The 20475-nt window shown below is 47.9% G+C and overlaps 1 protein-coding gene across 1 annotated transcript in view; it reads left to right on the top strand.

Annotated features, from left to right (window-relative positions):
- The window catches only part of LOC126331791 (uncharacterized), a 155605-nt gene that overhangs the window by 117089 nt on the left and 18041 nt on the right, over positions 1–20475 (top strand). Inside the window, exon 3 of the mRNA XM_049996526.1 lies at positions 12843–13064. Coding sequence (XP_049852483.1) covers positions 12843–13064 — 222 coding nt within the window. The remainder of the gene's footprint in view (positions 1–12842; positions 13065–20475) is intronic.

Raw genomic sequence — 20475 nt, 5'->3', positions numbered from 1 at the left:
TCGCTTCAGCCTGGAACCGCGTGACCGGTACGGTCGCAGGTTCGAAACCTGCCTCGAGCATGGATGTGTGTGACGTCCTTAGGTTTGTTAGGTTTAAGTAGTTCTAAGTTCTAGGTGACTGATGACCAAAGATGTTGAGTCCCATAGTGCTCAGAGCCGTTTGAACCACGTCTCGCCTGCACACTGGCGCCGTGTGGCACACACCACGCTCCCACGCACCCGTACAATTGAAACCGGCATTCAACGGAAAGTTGATGGTGTAATCATTCAGACTTTTTGTAGACGATTTCCCCATCATAATTTCAACTCGCCCAGTACAAATCCTATTCTTCTCGTGTTCCTGTTTGCAATTGAACTTCGTTGCTGACGACGGATGAATATCTGCGCATCGCAGGATGGTTAGAAGCTGATACACGAGTGGAAGCCGTGCGCGCCACCTGTCTGTGAATTTTGGGAACTTTGTTATGTGCGTGTTACTGTATTTTCACTGTTTGTATACCATGCTCTCAGACATGGAAAGTGGCTACCAGTCGACCAGTCGAGCAGTTGCCCACTCGAGCCTGGGAGACCACCTGAAATTCGCACTCACACTGGCCGCTGTGCCAGACACAGCCGTTATTCTGCCGCGCAGGTTCGATTCTGGTCTTGCTCACTTCCTGTCTCACAATGCTATACGAACAGGTGTGAAGTCGTCTACAAAACTGGTCACAAGACTCTAACACAAAAACTAGTTGTCCCTCACAAAATAACTTCAGCTTGGGAATAGGAACGCAGCTTTAATGCACTTCATAAACTGCCGAGTCACACTATTGTCGCCACCTTCAGCTGACGTACGTACCAGTTGGTTATAATTAAAGTGCTGATGTTCCGACAGCTACAATGCAGGCTGTACACATCACAGGGAGCTGAAATATCCAAGGTATGTTCACTAATCGGTGCGCACAGGGTGTATGCTAAAAAATAATAGTCCCATTTTCTGCCAGCATGGGAAAACATGGCACTGTCAGTAGTCAGACTTTCAAATGTGTCCTATTTTGACGTCAATATGCTGTTTGTCACTTGGTAATGTGTACTGATTTCTTTTGTGAAGTGACTATTGGAGTAAAGAATTAACAAATTTGACATTATTCGTACAAAACGCAATGGCTATTAATAAAGACGGTGCATTGCTGGTAAAGATGTTTTACCAGAACGGCAGCAATAGCATCGCTACACTGCGGGAATATCACCGACAGAAACAGCTGCAAAAGAGGGACCGTGTCAACAAATGGGCTGAAGGATATGACCAAGAAATTTGAAGAAGCAGGTGAATTAGGTGGTGCAGCAGGGAGAGGGAAGCGGCCCACGCGGCCAGTTCCCGAGGCAGTAGTTGGAGAGGTTGCTGCTGCACCTGTAGCCGACCTTGCAGCGCGTGCCGCAGGTTCTGCATCCAGTGCTCGAGCCGTGTAACAGGATCCCTGTCTCCACGGGTCAGCAGTTCAGAAGATTTTGGAGCGCATTTTACACTGGTATTCCTACAAGATTCAGAATGTGCATCAGATGAAGCCTCATGATAATCTACAACGCCGTGACTTTGCCCTTCACTTTCTGGCACGCATGGAAATGAATGACATGCGGCCGGGAATATTCTTCGGATGGACGAGGCATACTTTACTCTGCACGGAGGCGTGAATGCACAGAATTTGTTGCATATGAAGGACTACTCCTCAATATGTTGTCCAGGAACATCCACTATACTCAGTTCAGGTGTGGTGCGGTTTCACAAGCTCCTCAATTATCGGTCCAGTTTCCTTCAAGGAGATGACAACTCGCCCGCCTGTTATAAGGAACAACGTGTGCAACACGTGATTCCAGCTTCGCAAGAACACAACTGTTTCCACATCACTATTTTCATGCAAGATGGAGCGACACCACATATCGCATGCCAGGTGAAAGATTTTTTATTTATTTATTTATTTTTGAGATACATTCGGTAACGACGGCATCACTTCTACGTAATTTCAGGATGCACGTGAACACGTTTTAACTTGTGACTGTATCCTAATAAATGTACCAGCACCACAGTTATCGTGTTTCTGATCGTTCCTGCCATTTTCCTGTACCGCACCCCATTCTGACTGTCAACAACGTCGTTTTTCTCCTGGTGGCAGAAAGTGAAACTATTATTTTTTTAGCATACTCCGTGGGCGCAACGGTCGACGGACGTTTCACTGTCCTGGGATGTATGCAGCCTGCACTGCAGCGCTGGCAACACCCTCACTTTAATTACACTCCTGGAAATTGAAATAAGAACACCGTGAATTCATTGTCCCAGGAAGGAGAAACTTTATTGACACATTCCTGTGGTCAGATACATCACATGATCACACTGACAGAACCACAGGCACATAGAAACAGGCAACAGAGCATGCACAATGTCGGCACTAGTACAGTGTATATCCACCTTTCGCAGCAATGCAGGCTGCTATTCTCCCGTGGAGATGATCATAGAGATGCTGGATGTAGTCCTGTGGAATGGCTTGCCATGCCATTTACACCTGTCGCCTCAGTTGGACCAGCGTTCGTGCTGGACGTGCAGACCGCGTGAGACGACGCTTCATCCAGTCCCAAACATGCTCAATGGGGGACAGATCCGGAGATCTTGCTGGCCAGGGTAGTTGACTTACACCTTCTAGAGCACGTTGGGTGGCACGGGATACGTGCGGACGTGCATTGTCCTGTTGGAACAGCAAGTTCCCTTGCCGGTCTAGGAATGGTAGAATGATGGGTTCGATGATGGTTTGGATGTACCGTGCACTATTCAGTATCCCCTCGACGATCACCAGAGGTGTACGGCCAGTGTAGGAGATCGCTCCCCACACCAAGATGCCGGGTGTTGGCCCTGTGTGCCTCAGTCGTATGCAGTCTTGATTGTGGCGCTCACCTGCACGGCGCCAAACACGCATACGACCATCATTGGCACCAAGGCAGAAGCGACTCTCATCGCTGAAGACGACACGTCTCCATTCGTCCCTCCATTCACGCCTGTCGCGACACCACTGGAGGCGGGCTGCACGATGTTGGGGCGTGAGCGGAAGACGACCTAACGGTGTGCGGGACCGTAGCCCAGCTTCATGGAGACGGTTGCAAATGGTCCTCGCCGATACCCCAGGAGCAACAGTGTCCCTAATTTGCTGGGAAGTGGCGGTGCGGTCCCCTACGGCACTGTGTAGGATCCTACGGTCTTGGCGTGCATCCGTGTGTCGATGCGGTCCGGTCCCAGGTTGACGGGCACGTGCACCTTCCGCCGACCACTGGCGACAACATTGATGTACTGTGGAGACCTCACGCCCCACGTGTTGAGCAACTCGGCGGTACGTCCACCCGGGCTCCCGCATGCCTACTATACGCCCTCGCTCAAAGTCCGTCAACTGCACATACGGTTCACGTCCACGCTGTCGCGGCATGCTACCAGTGTTAAAGACTGCGATGGAGCTCCGTATGCCACGGCAAACTGGCTGACACTGACGGCGGCGGTGCACAAATGCTGCGCAGCTAGCGCCATTTGACGGCCAACACCGCGGTTCCTGGTGTGTCCGCTGTGCCGTGCGTGTGATCATTGCTTGTACAGCCCTCTAGCAGTGTCCAGAGCAAGTATGGTGGGTCTGACACACCGGTATCAATGTGTTCTTTTTTCCATTTCCAGGAGTGTATATCCACCTGCTATTAGCATTGCCTGCTTATTGCTGGCAAGGGTAGAAGGAAGGGTTCATCCTAGTTTAGAGACATCATATTCACCTGTATTCAAGCTGAACGCAGCTTCCGAAACGACGAATTCTGCAAATTGTTCTCATATCTCTCTGATGAAGCAGGGTCGTGAGTGGTATAATGATAGCGTGATTAACCGTCGTGGAATCTGCAGGGCTCCACGTGACATTAATGTACAAGGGCCAGGCAAACCACGAGGCAACGGTTAAGGAAGGAGGAGGGGGCATATGGAATCACCAGGACTCCCCTCCACACTTATTTGGGTCTTCTGTTGGCTTCGTGGCTTCATCATTTCCCCGGGTCAGATCCCGACATTTTCCAGTGCCCAGCTGAAAACCACATGTTTGCGTCGGTTTCGGATCCGCTGTAAGACATCATTTCTCCTACCGTATTCACGTGTTGTGCAGAGCTCAGGCCAGTGAGAGGGTCAGACCAAATGAGAAACTTTCTATTGCAATAGCTTCTCTCTATATCTCGACAATATATTAGTTGTTCTGGATGGCAAAGTGAGGAGATCCTATTAGGGAAAACAACTGTACAATCGAGTGTGTTCGGCTGCGTAGATCCTTACATTTATGTGAGAATAAAGTCTTTGTAAGATGTTAGCGCCGAAAAACATGAACTTTTAAAAATATAGCCTCGAGCTCAAGGTTTCCTGCAGTCTGCTGAGCTTAAACTCACTTTGGGTTTTCATCCCCGGCTCCTTACCCTGACGTCCATTACTTCGAGCTGCATGAGTCATTCTTCAGATCAGATCTCGAATGACTTGAAGTATGTGATCGATCCCAGAATATCCCCTCGACGTTTGACGGTCCATCCCTCTAAATGCCAGTGACTTTGGTAATGTTAATGTTTACAGGGCCTGTCTTGCTGTATTCGCAGTGGTAGCTTGCCATCAGCTGCACACAGACGGCCCTGTTGGTAGCCAATGGGCCCTGTCGGAAGCCTCATTTCCTTGTGGCGGACAGTATACAGCATCTTGAGGTAGGGACTCATGCTGATCAGTAAACAACGCTGTCATAATCCAGTCGGGATCGTACGAATGCTCTCTACAACTGTAGTAGATAAGCAGGTTTCGTGTCGAATATTAGGCTCACAAATCATACACATTCCTTAAAATTTAAAACACCGTCTTCCACTTTGATCTGTGGCAGGCTAAGGCTGAGTCGCCAGTGGTTGAAATGTACAAAAAATGACCGTGATGAGGACCTAACATTAACTTTATTAGCAGAATGAGTCAGTGAGCAGCTGGCCGTTGCAGTCAGAAAAGAAAGTCAGCAAGACTTTGCCAGAGCTAGCGTTCCTGTTGTTTCGAGTGCGTTGCAGAAGTTTCGCTGGGAAGCCATTACACATCGCCCCACAGTCCCTATCTCTCCCCATGCGGTTTCATATTTTTCGGCTTCTGAAGAAAGACATTCGTGCCTGTCGATTTGCTTTAGACCAAGAGATGCGTGCCTGGATATAATCATGGTTCTGTAGGCAACCACAAACATTTTTTCGTGAAGGTATCCTAGAAGCCGACCTCGGGGAAGATCAGTTTGCATTCCGTAGAAATACTGGAACGGGTGAGGCAATACTGACCTTACGACTTATCTTAGAAGAAAGATTAAGGAAGGCAAACCTACATTCATAGCATTTGTAGAAAGCTATTGACAATGTTGAATGGAATACTATCTTTCAAATTCTAAAGGTGGCAGGGATAAAATACAGGGACCGAAAAGCTATTTGCAATTTGTACAGAAACCAGATGGCAGTCATAGGAGTCGAGGGACATGAAAGGGAAGCAGTGGTTGGGAAGGGAGTGAGACAGGGTTGTAGCCTCTCCCCGATGTTATTCAATCTGTATATTGAGCAAGCAGTAAAGGAAACAAAAGAAAAATTCGGAGTAGTTATTAAAATCCATGGAGAAGAAATAAAAACTTTGAGGTTCACCGATGACGTTGGATTTCTGTCAGAGACAGCAAAGGACTTGGAAAAGCAGTTGAATGGAATAGACAGTGTCTTGAAAGGAGGATATAAGATGAACATCAACAAAAGCAAAACGAGGATAATGGAATGTAGTCGAATTAAGTCGGGTGATGCTGAGGGAATTAGATTAGGAAATGAGACACTTAAAGTAGTAAAGGCGTTTTGCTATTTGGGGAGCAAAATAACTGATGATGGAAGAAGCAGAGAGGATATGAAATGTAGACTGGCGATGGAAAGGAAAGCGTTCCTGAAGAAGAGAAATTTGTGAACATCGAGTATAGATTTAAGTGTCAGGAAGTCATTTCTGAAAGTATTTGTATGGAGTGTAGCCATGTATTTAAGTGAAACCATGGACGATAAATAGTTTGGACAAGAAGAGAATATAAGCTTTCGAAATGTGGTGCTACAGAAGAATGCTGAAGATTAGATGGGTAAATCACATAACTAATGAGGAAGTATTGAATAGGATTGGGGAGAAGAGAAGTTTGTGGCACAACTTGACCAGAAAAAGGGATCGGTTGGTAGGACATGTTCTGAGGCATCAAGGGATCACCAATTTAGTATTGGAGGGCAGCATGGAGGGTAAAAATCGTAGAGGGAGACCAAGAGAGGAATACATTAAGCAGATTCAGAAGGATGTAGGTTGCAGTAGGTACTGGGAGATGAAGAAGCTTGCACGGGATAGAGTAGTATGGAGAGCTGCATCAAACCAGTCTCAGGACTGAAGACCACCACCACAACAACAACAACAACAACATACCCATTGGTCGACTGGTGGTAGTGTAACTCCTGTCTACATAACGGCAGGTAACTATGCGAGGCTAACCCCTCGTATGGGCTTAAATAGCGTGCTGAGGTCTCCTGAATAGACGGCAACACCCCCAGCGGCGATCAACGGCATTTAATACAGTTTATCATATGTAATTACTAGTCACCTTTGTTTAACATAAATTTAAGTGATAGTAAACAACAGAAAACGGAACCATTTCATTAAAAAGAGTTACAATTACCGTGTTAATTATAAAATAATAACAAATGTTTCATAGTCGACTCGTAAAATTCTTAAAAGTATACTACATTATGTGCCATAACAGAAATTAAACCAATTTGCGACGCACAAAAACTGGTGTCGTCTTGTATTATAATATATCTATTCGTACATTTATGTAGAAAACATTTGAGCGAATTTACTAAAACGGCTGATATGGAAGGACTACAGCGCCCTCTACTCCTTGGGGTGAGGACGCCGTTGCCATGGAATATACAGGGTGTTTCAAAAATGACCGGTATATTTGAAACGGCAATACAAACTAAACGAGCAGCGATAGAAATACACCGTTTGTTGCAATATGCTTGGGACAACAGTACATTTTCAGGCGGACAAACTTTCCAAATTACAGTAGTTACCATTGTCAACAACAGATGGCGCTGCGGTCTGGGAAACTCTATAGTATGATATTTTCCACATATCCACCATGCTTAGCAATAATATGGCGTTGTCTCTGAATGAAATTACCCGAAACCTTTGACAACGTGTCTGGCGGAATGGCTTCACATGCAGATGAGATGTACTGCTTCAGCTGTTCAATTGTTTCTGGATTCTGGCGGTACACCTGGTCTTTCAAGTGTCCCCACAGAAAGAAGTCACAGGGGTTCATGTCTGGCGAATAGGGAGGCCAATCCACGCTGCCTCCTGTATGTTTCGGATAGCCCAAAGCAATCACACGATCATCGAAATATTCATTCAGGAAATTAAAGACGTCGGCCGTGCGATGTTGCCGAGCACCATCTTGCATAAACCACGAGGTGTTCGCAGTGTCGTCTAAGGCAGTTTGTACCGCCACAAATTCACGAAGAATGTCCAGATAGCGTGATGCAGTAATCGTTTCGGATCTGAAAAATGGGCCAATGATTCCTTTGGTTCCCCATATGATCCAGCTCTGTTTATTGACGAAGCCGTCCAGGTAAAAATAAACTTCGTCAGTAAACCAAATGCTGCCCACATGCATATCGCCGTCATCAATCCTGTGCACTATATCGTTAGCGAATATCTCTCGTGCAGCAATGGTAGCGGCGCTGAGGGGTTGCCGCGTTTGAATTTTGTATGGATAGATGTGTAAACTCTGGCGCATGAGACGATACGTGGACGTTGACGTCATTTGGACCGCAGCTGCAACACGGCGAATGGTAACCCGAGGCCGCTGTTGGATCACTTGCTGCACTAGCTGCACGTTGCCCTCTGTGGTTGCCGTACGTGGTCGCCCTACCTTTCCAGCACGTTCATCCGTCACGTTCCCAGTCCATTGAAATTTTTCAAACAGATCTTTTATTGTATCGCTTTTCGGTCCTCTGGTTACATTAAACCTCCGTTGAAAACTTCGGCTTGTTGCAACAACACTGTGTTCTAGGCAGTGGAACTCCAACACCAGAAAAATCCTCTGTTCTAAGGAATAAACCATGTTGTCCACAGCACACTTTCACGTTGTGAACAGTACACGCTTACAGCAGAAAGACGACGTACAGAATGGCGCTCCCACAGACTGCGTTGTCTTCCATATCTTTCACATCACTTGCAGCGCCATCTGTTGTTGAAAATTGTAACTACTGTAATTTCGAAAGTTTGTCCGCCTGAAAATGTAGTGTTGTCCCAAGCATATTGCAACAAACGGTGTATTTCTATCGCTGCTCGTTTAGTTTTTATTGCCGTTTCAAATATACCGGTCATTTTTGAAACACCCTGTATGTTTTCAATTCGCCTTTGTGCTTGCTATACCTTAGACACAATTCTTCAAATATTCTTTCAACACAAAACAGTTGCAGTTGGCCTATGGACGGGCAATCACTGTACACTCTAACACACAATAGACGAAGCACGACGAAGGAATTATCCGAATGAGACGGAAATCGTACTCGTGATGTACATGCACAGTCAAACAAGTGATCACAATTTCAGAAAAGTAAAACGATTTATTTAAGAGAAAAGGCTTCACAAATTGAGCAAGTCAGTATCCCGTCGCTCCGCCTCTGGCCATTATAAAGCAGTTTTCGGCTCAGCATTGATTGGCAGAGTTGCTGGATGTCCTCCTGACAGACACCGTGCCATATCCTGCCCAATTATCGCGTCAGGTCGTCAAAACCCAGAGATGGTTGAAGGGTCCTTCCCATAATGCTCCAAACGTTTTCTATTGGGAAAAGATCCAGGGACCTTGCTGGTCTGGAATCTCATTGACTGGAGTGGAACTGTCTTCAGTAATGAATATCGCTTCAAACTAGGTTCCGATGACCAGCGAACATGTGTCTGGAGACAACCGTGAATAATGGTCTGGGGCGCCACTTCATTTCATACCAGGACCGCTTTGATTGTCATCCGCGACACCCTTGGAGCACAACAATACCCCTGTTTTGTTGGCCTCCGTGCCAAGCCGTCCTGGGCTCGCATTTCAGCAAGATAATGCCCGCCCGCACAAGGCGAGAGCTTCTACTCCTTGTCTTCGCGCTTGCCAAACCCTAACTTGGCCAGCAAGGTCTCCGGATCTCTCCCCAACAGAGAACGTTTGGAGCATTACACGCAGAGTCCTTCAGTCAGGTAGGGATTTCCACGATCTGACGAGCCAATTGCATAGAATTTGGCAGGATATCTCTCAGGATAATTTCCAAGAACTCCGTCAGTCAATGCCAAGCCGAATAATTGCTTGAAAAAGGACCAGAGGTGGAGCAATGCGTCGCTGACTTGCACTCAATTTGTGAAGCTCTTTCTCTTGAACAAATCTCCCAATATTTCTGAAGTTGTAATCATTTATTTGTCTGTACATGTAAATGACATCTATCGTCTTCCGTCGCATTCAGATAATTCCTTCATCGTGTGTCGCTCTCTTCTTTTTGTCTTAGATTGAGTATGGCTCAAATGGCTCTGAGCACTATGGGACCTAACTTCTGAGGTCATCAGTCCCCTCGAACTTAGAACTACTTAAACCTAACTAACCTACGGACATCACACACATCCATGCCCGAGGCAGGATTCGAATCTGCGACCGTAGCGGCCGCGCGGTTTCAGACTGAAGCGCCTAGAACCGATCGGCCACTCCGGCCGGCTTAGATTGAGTATGCTACATGGAGCGGCCGCTAGACAGCCAATAATATTACACGATAATATTGTGCAGTGTTATTGATTGTTGAATTGAGAGAATTAAGGTTGAACGAAAAATAATGTTTTTGTCTGTTGATGAGCCAACATTTGATACATTACTGGAAATGGTATTCCCATACACTTGCGGCCCAAATATAGGCGCTTGAGTTGTTCGCTCGATCCTTCGGCCCCCCGCCCACTACCTTCCCCACCGCCACGGATAAACTTCTGCAAATGCCCATATGTCCATCGTCAAAGAATAAAGTAATACTGTGAGAGACGTAGTTCCACCAAGTCAGCGCGTGTCTATTATGCTGTGATATCTTGCTACTGGCAATTCTTTCGAAGACTTAAGAATTAAAGTGCAGTTCCACCTCACACTATTTGAGACATAGTTATGGAAACGTGTCGTGCAACAATGTGTTCACTAAAGGAGGAAGAGATCAGTGTTTAACGTCCCGCTGACAACGAGATCATTAGAGACGGAACACAAGCTGGGATTAGGGAAGGATGGAGAACGAAGGAACCATCTCTGCAATTGTCTTAAGCGATTTACGGAAGTCACGGAACACCTAAGTCAGGATGGCCGACGTGGGTTTGAATCGTTGTCCTCCCGAATGCAAGTCCAGTGTGCTGATCACTGCGCTACTCCACTCGGTTGCACGGAAGGATTATATTCTTCTAAGGATTGTACAAACGTAGATGAATATCTATACACACTTTTATTCAAAGCTTTGCATTAACCAATTTTTTTAAAAAACATCTTCATTCGCCGCCACACCCTACATTTTATGAGCAAAGGACCATACAATTCTTCATTCTTAACCGAGCGAGGTGGCGCAGTGGTTAGCACACTGGACTCGCATTCGGGAGGACGACGGTTCAATACCGTCTCCAGCCATCCTGATTTAGGTTTTCCGTGATTTCCCTAAATCGTTTCAGGCAAATGCCGGGATGGTTCCTTTGAAAGGGCACGGCCGATTTCCTTCCCTAACCCGAGCTTGCGCTCCGTCTCTAATGACCCCGTTGTCGACGAGACGTTAAACACTAACCACCACCACACCACATCTTCATTCTTAACACTTCTGTTTTTGTACTCATCTGCCCTAATATCCCACACTGCCAGCAATGATGTATGTATTTTGATGTACTCTAATACTAACACTTTTTTGTCTTGTTTTAAATTTATTTTCGACTGAAGAACAGCACACCTAAACTAATCTAACTTCCTTCGTCTGTGTAGCGTGCAAAAGACTGACCTGAATACCGTCAATACTGCCTACAGGTGGCGCAATATTTCAGGCAGCATAATACACACATCAAAAAAGTTTTGCATCACCCCAGTTACCAGAACTACTGAAGATAGACGTTGATTCTGAATATTGTATCACAGACACAGTCTCTTTGACTGCTCAGAGATGTCACTGAACCCGCCCAAATATGTAAACAACCATGCATGAGCAGCGCCTATTAGATGGAGGGGATCCGACAGCCGATCAGTTCCAGTCATTCCACCAGGAAGAAAGCACACGGCTCGTGTTGTCTGTAGTTCAACCATGCCTACATGGTCAATACCGCGGTTCGATTGCGTCCGCGTTGTTAATTTGTGCCAGGATGGGCTCTCAGCAAGGGAAGTGTCCAGATGTCTGGGAGTGAACCAAAGCGATGTTGTTCGACAATCGAGGAGATACAGAGAGACAGGATCTGTCGATGACATGCCTCGTTCAGGCTGCCCAAGGGCTACTACTGCAGTGGGTGACCGCTACCTACGAATTATGGCTCGGAGGAACCCTGACAGCTACGCCACCATGTTGAATAATGCTTTTGGTGCAGCGACAGGACGTCGTGTTACGACTCAAACTGTGCGCAGTAGGCTGCATGATGCGCAACTTCACTCCCGACGTCCATGGCGAGGTCCATCTTTGCAACCATGACACTATGCTGCGCGGTACTGATGGGCCCAACAACATGCAGAATGGACCGCTCAAGATTGGCATCATGTTCTCTTTACCGATGAATGTCGCGCATGCCTTCAACCACACAATCACCGGAGACGTGTTTGGAGGTAACCTGGTCAAGCTGAATGACTTAGACACACTGCCCAGCGAGTGCAGCAAGGTGGAAGTTTCCTGCTGTTTTGGGGTGGTATTATGTGGGGCTGTAGTAGGCCAGTGGTGGTCATGGAAGGCGCCGTAACGGCTGTACGATACCTGAATACCATGCTATGACTCATAGCATAACCATATCAGCAGCATATTGGCGAGGAATTCGTCTTCATGGACGACAATTCGCGCCCCCATCGTGCACATCTTGTGAATGTCTTCCTTCAGGGCAACGACATCGCTCAACTAGAGTGGCCAGCATGTTCTCCAGACACGAACCCTATCGAACATGCCTGCAATAAATTGAAAAGGGCTATTTATGGACATGACCCACCAACCACTCTGAGGGATCTACGTCGAATCGCCGTTGAAGAGCGGGACAATCTGGACCAACAGTGCCTTGATGAACTTGTGGATAGTATGCCACAACGAATACTGGCAAGCATCAGTGCAAGAGGTCGTACTACTGGGTATTAGAGGTACCAGTGTGTACAGCAATCTGGACCACCACCACTGAAGGTCTCGCTGTATGGTGGTACAACACGCAGTTTGTGGTTTTGACGAGCAATAAAATGGGAGGAAATGATGTTTATGTCGATCTTTATTCCAGTTTTCTGTATAGGTTCCGGAACTCTCGGAACCAATCTGATGAAAACTTTTTTGATGTGTGTATTTCGTGCACTTTTAAGACAGGAACCCAACTTACACTGTTCGCCTTGGGTGCCTATATTGAGGTGCACGACATATTCCGAGGCCATTTTATTTTGCTCATCCTGTTGTTGGTATCGTCCTGTAAGACGGTTCAGCGACGTTCTGCATCTTATGCCATACCTCCAGTGGTGCCTGTAGACGACAAGATCTGTAGCGGGACCTGAGAGGACGTTGTGCGCGTGTTGCAGGGGCCAGAGGTTCTTCGCGGCCAACTACTGCGCCATGTTCGTGGCGAAGCTGACGGGCCTGCTGGTGCTGCTGGCGGTGCCGAGCGTGCTCCGCGTGCTGGTCCACACGCGCCGCTCCGCCACGCCCATCTCCTCCTTCAAGCGCTACCTCTCCACCGTGTCGCACATGCTCGAGTGGTACAGCGCCAACGCCGACGGCGACCTCGCCGACCCCGACTCCAGGTAAGCGCGCCGCCGCCGGCGCCAGCGGTGTACGGGGAGTACCGGTCTGGAAGTGACGAGGTCGGAGCACGCGAACGAAAATGAAAACTTTTAAATGTACTGTTGACCTCGAAACATTCCGTCGGCGTCGTCTTTGAAGGTTCCGTGCCATTGCACATTGCCCCACGCGTCCACAGAGGGAATCCACACACCATTAGTGACGAGTGACATGTGAGAGGAATTACCACTCGTATTGTTCACAAGATTTACTCGGAAACTTTTACTGTCGATCCCGGATCAATCGTCTGCACCGCTGCACTATGAAATCAGTCTAAAAAATTTCTGCGTGCGCTTTTGGGATCCGTACCATACATTTTTCGAGGAAACGTCGGGTAGACCCATAACAAGTGTTTCGTGTTGAAATGTAACTTAATTATCAATCTGTTTAATGCGATGGTTACACTGAGTATATAATGGTTACAGAATAGATAAATCCCAAATTTCAACTCCCGCTGGTCGCTGTAGGCTAGGTAACGGCTTTCAGCGATGTTTCGTTTCCTTTTCGACGACGGTGTAGCTCTCGCGTTTGGTCGGCCCTAGACTTTTTAGGTTTTGAAATCCTTTCGACGCCAGTTTTCCTCTGTCTTGCGTTTTTTATAATGCCGACCACATTTATGAACCGTATGAGACGACATTTTTCATTATCTTGACATTTGATACCGACTTTCACTCAATTCCGCCGAAAATTTTTATTGTCCCACATTGGTTGCTATCAGTGTTTCGCAAGCTCTTCATAATGACATATAAATCAGTGTCCCACCTAAACGCGGTTCCACGCTACACCAGTTTATGTCCATGCACTTAACACTGGTACGACGGTGTCACAGGCAAAACAAACACTGCGCAACAAACAGGAACAGACATCATTCGTCCTTTGTGAGCTCAACCACAGTTTACACATTGTTAGTGTCGTAATAATTACCGATTCAAATCTGACCACGTTTTACCGTACCAGAAAGTTCGACCTACATCTACATCCATACTCCGTAAGCCACCTGACGATGTGTGGTGGAGAGTACCTTGAGTACCTCTATCGGTTCTCCCTTCTATTCCAGTTTCGTATTGTTCGTGGAAAGAAGAATTTTCGGTATGCCTCTGTGTGGGCTCTAATCTCTTTGATTTTATCCTCATGGTCTCTTCACGATATATACGTAGGAGGGAGCAATATACTGCTTGACTCCTCGGTGAAGGTATGTTCTCGAAACTTCAACGAAAGTCCGTATTGAGCTACTGAGCGTCTCTCCTGCAGAGTCTTCCAGTGGAGTGTATCTATCATCTCTGTAACGTTTTCACGATTACTAAATGATCCTGTAACGAAGTGCGCTGCTCTCCGTTGGACCGACGAGCAAATGGACGGTTTCATCAAAAAAATTTGCCAGCAATGTTCTGACCCACGAGCCACTACCCCTATAATATTAACAAATGGCCTGGAACAGTCCAGCTACCTTCAGAGAGACTCTCACACCCGACCAGTAGACTGAGAAACGAACACCGCAAATGGCCAAGATACTACCCCCAGCTGGTTTCCAAATAACTCTCGCCAACAGCCTCCTCCAAAACAACTATAGCACACTACTGCAAAATCAGCAAGTGCGAAACACGAACAAAAACGCGAAACTTCGTATTTCCAGTGGAACAAATGGAATTTATTGCCTTCAGTGACGCCTAGGTAAGTGCTCCTCGTTCACCTGCAGCCAGCTAATGGCTCCACACCCCGCTGTGCGCCCTCTCCCACTCACCATGTGGTTGTTTTCTGAACTGCAACACTGTTGTAGCAAACCGGCTGACAGGGTGTAACTCGGCGCTCGCCCACGAGAACGTGTTTCCGAATTCTTTCAGAGCCTTCCGAGCTGCAGAACAATGTTCCTGTCACGACTTGACACACTAAACATCCTCAAAACCTCAGCTCCGCCCAGCAGAGTCCGCGACTCGTCCCCCATACTCACGCGCGCTGCCAACCGGCTCTCCACTTCGCGAATTGTCAGCTGTTTCAAATTTCAGGCCTTTCAGCCGATCAGCCAGAGGTCAGTAAAAAGAGACTTCATACGAAATTTTTTCAAAAATTCATTCCCAATATATTCTGCAATACATTTACCATTATGAGACATTCGTTTCCCGATAAGCCGGCCCTTTAGGCCCTGACCACAGCGCTCTTAGGAGGACTATGCAAAGACCAGCCCACCGTCTCCAGGCCAGACAGAGCCCTCTCTCCAGACACTGGTTATCGGCTGCAGCGTCCTCAGTAGGCATCCCGCCAAGCCCGCTAGTCCGGCCAGGAATGACTTCTTACACACGGTTCGAAATCTGCAATACTTCTTCCTCCATCTTCTGTATAGATACAATTGTTGCACAGTGTTTCGCAGTGACCATCTACATCTACATACATACTCTGCAATCCACCATACGGTGCATTGCGGAGGGTACCTCGTACCACAACTAGCATCATCTCCCCCTGTTCCACTCCCAAACAGAACGAGGGAAAAATGACTGCCTATATGCCTCTGTACGAGCCCTAATCTCTCTTATCTTATTCTCTAAATTTACTCAGTAGTGATTCGCGAAAAGAACGCCTCCTTTCCTCTAGAGACTCCCACCCGAATTCCTGAAGCATTTCCGTAACACTCGCATGATGATCAAACCTACCAGTAACAAATGAAGCAGCCCGCCTCTGAATTGCTTCTGTGTCCTCCCTCAATCCGATCTCATAGGGATCCCAAACCCTTGAGCAGTACTCAAGAATAGGCCATATTAGTGTTTTATAAGCGGTCTCCTTTACAGATGAACCACACCTTCCCAAAATTCTACCAGTGAACCGAAGACGACTATCCGCCTTCCCCACGACTGCCATTAAATGGTTGTCCCACTTCATATCGCCCTGCAATGTTACGCCCCAATATTTAATCGACGTGACTCTGTCAAGCGCTACACTGCTAATGGAGTATTCAAACATTACAGGATTCTTTTTCGTATTCATCTGCATTAATTTACATTTATCTATATTTAGAGTTAGCTGCCATTCTTTACACCAATCACAAATCCTGTCCAAGTCATCTTGTATCCTCCTACAGTCACTCAACGACGACACCTTCCCGTACACCAGAGCATCATCAGCAAACAGCCACACATTGCTACCCACCCTATCCAAAAAGATCATTTATGTAGACAGAAAACAACAGCGGACCTACCACACTTCCCTGTGGCACTCCAGACGATACCCTCACCTCCGATGAACACTCACCATCGAGGACAATTTGGTCAGTCTGCGCCAAACGAGGTGGCTGGGGCAGTGGTGAAGCACTGGAGTCGTATTTGAGAGGAGTGCAGTTCAGATCGCCGATTGGCCGTTTCAGTTTAGAGTTTCACAATATCGCAGAGGGCAAATGCTGGGAGAAGTCCTTCGGAAAACGTGAGACTAATTTTCTTCCCTGGCACGAGCTTGTGCCTCGTATCCAATGACCTCGTCCTCGGTGCTGTACAAAACCTTAATCTTCTTTCCATTTGCGATCAAGACACGCACTGTTAGAACAATGTCACAGGCTGCGAGAATTCTTGGTAGGAGATCCCTTACAAACCAGATAGGTGTGTCGTGCCTTTTTCACATCTCTGGGTTTATACTATTTATTGTGTTATGGGAAAAATGTGAACCACCATCAGCGGCAGTGTTCGGTGCCGCCACCGCACGTCATATGCATACTGACAGGTTGTGGTGTTGGCGATTCATTTGTCAAAGTCATCAGAGGTCAGCTGGCATGCAGGAGGCCTGTCTTTGCACCCTCTGTTTTGACTGTGCGGGCAGTAACTGCACTGTGTTTCTACGTGAACAGTATTCGGAACATTCGTTCTGTGGTACAATTATGCCCCACTGACAAGTACATTGTAACAGCGACCGGAACGGCCGCGGGGTCGCCGTGAACGAAAGAGAGGCGGGACCGAAGGGGTGGGGGGGGGGGGGGCGGCCCGCGAACGAACAAGGCGCACGGCCGGGAAAGGACGGACGCACACGGCGACAGGCGGCTGGGCAAGACACCGAAAACAACGACACGCGAGAAGCGACGGGGTCACCAGCTGAAACCTCACGAACTCAGCAACGTCCACTCGTACATGGAAGTAAACACGTTGTCTGTAAGCGAGATATCGAGAGACTCACGCGAATATTAGACTGCCTCGCTGAGTTTTTTTTTTTTCTTTATTGTTATTTACAAACCTGTTTACAGGCAGGCCAGCAGCAGCACACTACACCGCTCTTCGGCCGCAGAGAAACATTCAAGATCCAAATGATGACAATGTGAGATAAAATACGGTGGACATGTAAACGGAGACAAACACTTTTTGAAATACATGGAGCCGTTCACGGGCGTAGAGTCCAAGATAAAAGTTGTTCAGACACTTGGACACAGACATAGACGAAAATTGTCACACGTGAACGTAGGTGCACAAAACGAATAACACTGAACCACTTAAGCACAAAATGACGGCACACACAGAAACACGAGGCGTAGATCTCCGGCGCGCGAATGTTCACTAACCGTGTACGAGTCCGGGGACCTGCCAAGAGAGGAGGAGGGGGGGGGGGGGGAGAGGGAGAGGGGAGAGGAGATGCCATGGGCAGGGGCCTCGCTGAGTGAGAGGCAGGCGCTTAAATACACAATAACGTACGTGAGTATTGCCCGCTGGAACCACGTGCTCCACAGTGGCGCTCCCACATTAAACGCGGGCCAGGAGCGCGAGCAGCCACGGCTTACGGCGCGACGGCTGCAGACACCTCTAGTGGTAATCGAGGTCCATGCCCGTCTGGCGCGGATTCGAAACCCGTGGCGCTCGCTACCAGATACATACTGCCGTTGAACAGCTTCAGCCACCTGAGCGCGGTTGGTCTGTGGGCCTGTGGAAAAGTGTCTGGACATTTTCATGGATTGCTTCACATGATGGGTGCAAATCATCGGTGGTGTGTCGCTGCTATCAACAGTGCTTAAATACACAATAACGTACGTGAGTATTGCCCGCTGGAACCACGTGCTCCACAGTGGCGCTCCCACATTATACGCGGGCCAGGAGCGCGAGCAGCCACGGCTTACGGCGCGACGGCTGCAGACACCTCTAGTGGTAATCGAGGTCCATGCCCGTCTGGCGCGGATTCGAAACCCGTGGCGCTCGCTACCAGATACATACTGCCGTTGAACAGCTTCAGCCACCTGAGCGCGGTTGGTCTGTGGGCCTGTGGAAAAGTGTCTGGACATTTTCATGGATTGCTTCACATGATGGGTGCAAATCATCGGTGGTGTGTCGCTGCTATCAACAGTGCTTAAATACACAATAACGTACGTGAGTATTGCCCGCTGGAACCACGTGCTCCACAGTGGCGCTCCCACATTATACGCGGGCCAGGAGCGCGAGCAGCCACGGCTTACGGCGCGACGGCTGCAGACACCTCTAGTGGTAATCGAGGTCCATGCCCGTCTGGCGCGGATTCGAAACCCGTGGCGCTCGCTACCAGATACATACTGCCGTTGAACAACTTCAGCCACCTGAGCGCGGTTGGTCTGTGGGCCTGTGGAAAAGTGTCTGGACATTTTCATGGATTGCTTCACATGATGGGTGCAAATCATCGGTGGTGTGTCGCTGCTATCAACAGTGGTATGTGAAATCCTCCCACACCCGTAGACCAGGTTCGGGACGTTCGCATAGCGCAGGCGCACGTCAAGGGCGGCGGTAGCCGACAGAACATCATGCAGGCAAGAAATACGGGTACACGTTGCGTCATTGGAACTATTGGGGAACGTCTGCTTGCAGCAGGATTAAGATCACGGGTGCCTCCACTGGCGCCACTACACTGCCAAGCATTGCTACTTTGCAGTCGTGAAAGAGTCGACTGCGCAACGAAATGGCGCTCTGTTGTTTTCAGTGATGAGAATAGATTTTGTCTTTATGCGAGTGATGGTCATACACATTTACAGCATAGCCCTGGCGAACTGCCTACTCCAGAGTGCATTCTCCCATGACACATAGATCCCATTTCAGGCTTCATGATATGAGGGCTCGGCAGCTACAACTCGCCGTCACATGTGGTGTTTCTGCAGGGTAAAGTGACCGTTGCCCGATACATCGCACAGGCTATTATCCCTGTGGCACTGCCGTATCTTGACAAGAAGGTGATGTGCGTTTTCAGCTGTACAATGAACGCCCGCATACTGCTGCTGCGACGCAATTTCCTCTTCGTGGTGTACAACAACCTCCCTGACGAGCAAGATCACCAGATCTCTCGCCAGCTGAACAGGCATGGGACACGGTGAAGTGAGAACTTACTCGTTCTCCAGGGCCTGCAAGAACCACTGCCGAACTGCAACAAAAGATGCAAGCTGCATGGGACCATCTATCGCAGATACCATTCGGCACCTTTACGATAGTTTCCATGCGAGAATAGACTCCAGCGTTGCCTCCAGACGAGGATACACTGTGTATTGACGCGGTTGTTTCGTCGTCATTTACTGTGGCGTGTGTGTTCCTTTGGTCTGAATTTGCTATCGAATTCTCCTACAATGGCTACTTGTCACCTCACTTGTCAATAAAATCGCCCTGTCCTTCAAGCTGTTTTATTTTTTCTGGCAGCGTGTGAATTAACTGATAGGGAGAGCGCCTTCCAGTGCGCCTATCAGGTAACCTCTACAGCAAGTGTTCTCGAACAGGCGTGTAAACAGAGTGGGCTCTCCATCACATATGTGCATAAATAGCAAGTGTGCTTTCTTTTAAGAGTTTTGGGAGTGTGTCTCCCGGAAACACAACGTATTATCGTTCACTTAAGCCAGGAGGAGGGAGATACACTTTCTTTTTTACCGGTACAATGAACCACATGACCACGAAGTTTTGATGTACGGATATTATTGTTGACACTTACAATTAATGCGATAGGTATAACTTTCTGAGGAAGGCGCTAATTGTCCCGAATCTGTAAAGAAATTAAATTCATTTTACGCAAATGGTTGCTTCTTTTCTTTATAAGCAACTACAATTACTGAGGATAGATAAAATACTAAAAACAAAAAACACTCTAAATAATAATTATTGTGTTTTGTACTCAACAGGATGTTCTTCATCATAATCAAAGTCCGCCACCGTAGCAGTGTGGACAGCGCGCCGGCTTCTCATGCCGAGGGGCCAGGGTTCGATTCCCGGCTTGGTTGGAGATTTTCTCCTCTCAGGGAATCGGTGCCTGTGTCGTCGTCATCATTTCATGCTCAAGTCGTCCAAGTGCTGTCGCCTCAAAATACTTGAACCAGGGGTTCAGGTGTGCCCGCCGGCAGGCCCTCGCCACACCACATTTCATATTATCATAATCAAAGGCAAGAGTTTCGTGCTATTATTGAGAGGTGCGAAA

Source organism: Schistocerca gregaria, chromosome 1, assembly GCF_023897955.1.
Source record: "Schistocerca gregaria isolate iqSchGreg1 chromosome 1, iqSchGreg1.2, whole genome shotgun sequence".
In the NCBI taxonomy this organism is placed as follows: Eukaryota; Metazoa; Arthropoda; class Insecta; order Orthoptera; family Acrididae; genus Schistocerca; species Schistocerca gregaria.
The sequence above is the reverse complement of the archived record's forward strand: the minus strand, read 5'-3'. Positions and strand labels throughout refer to the sequence as shown.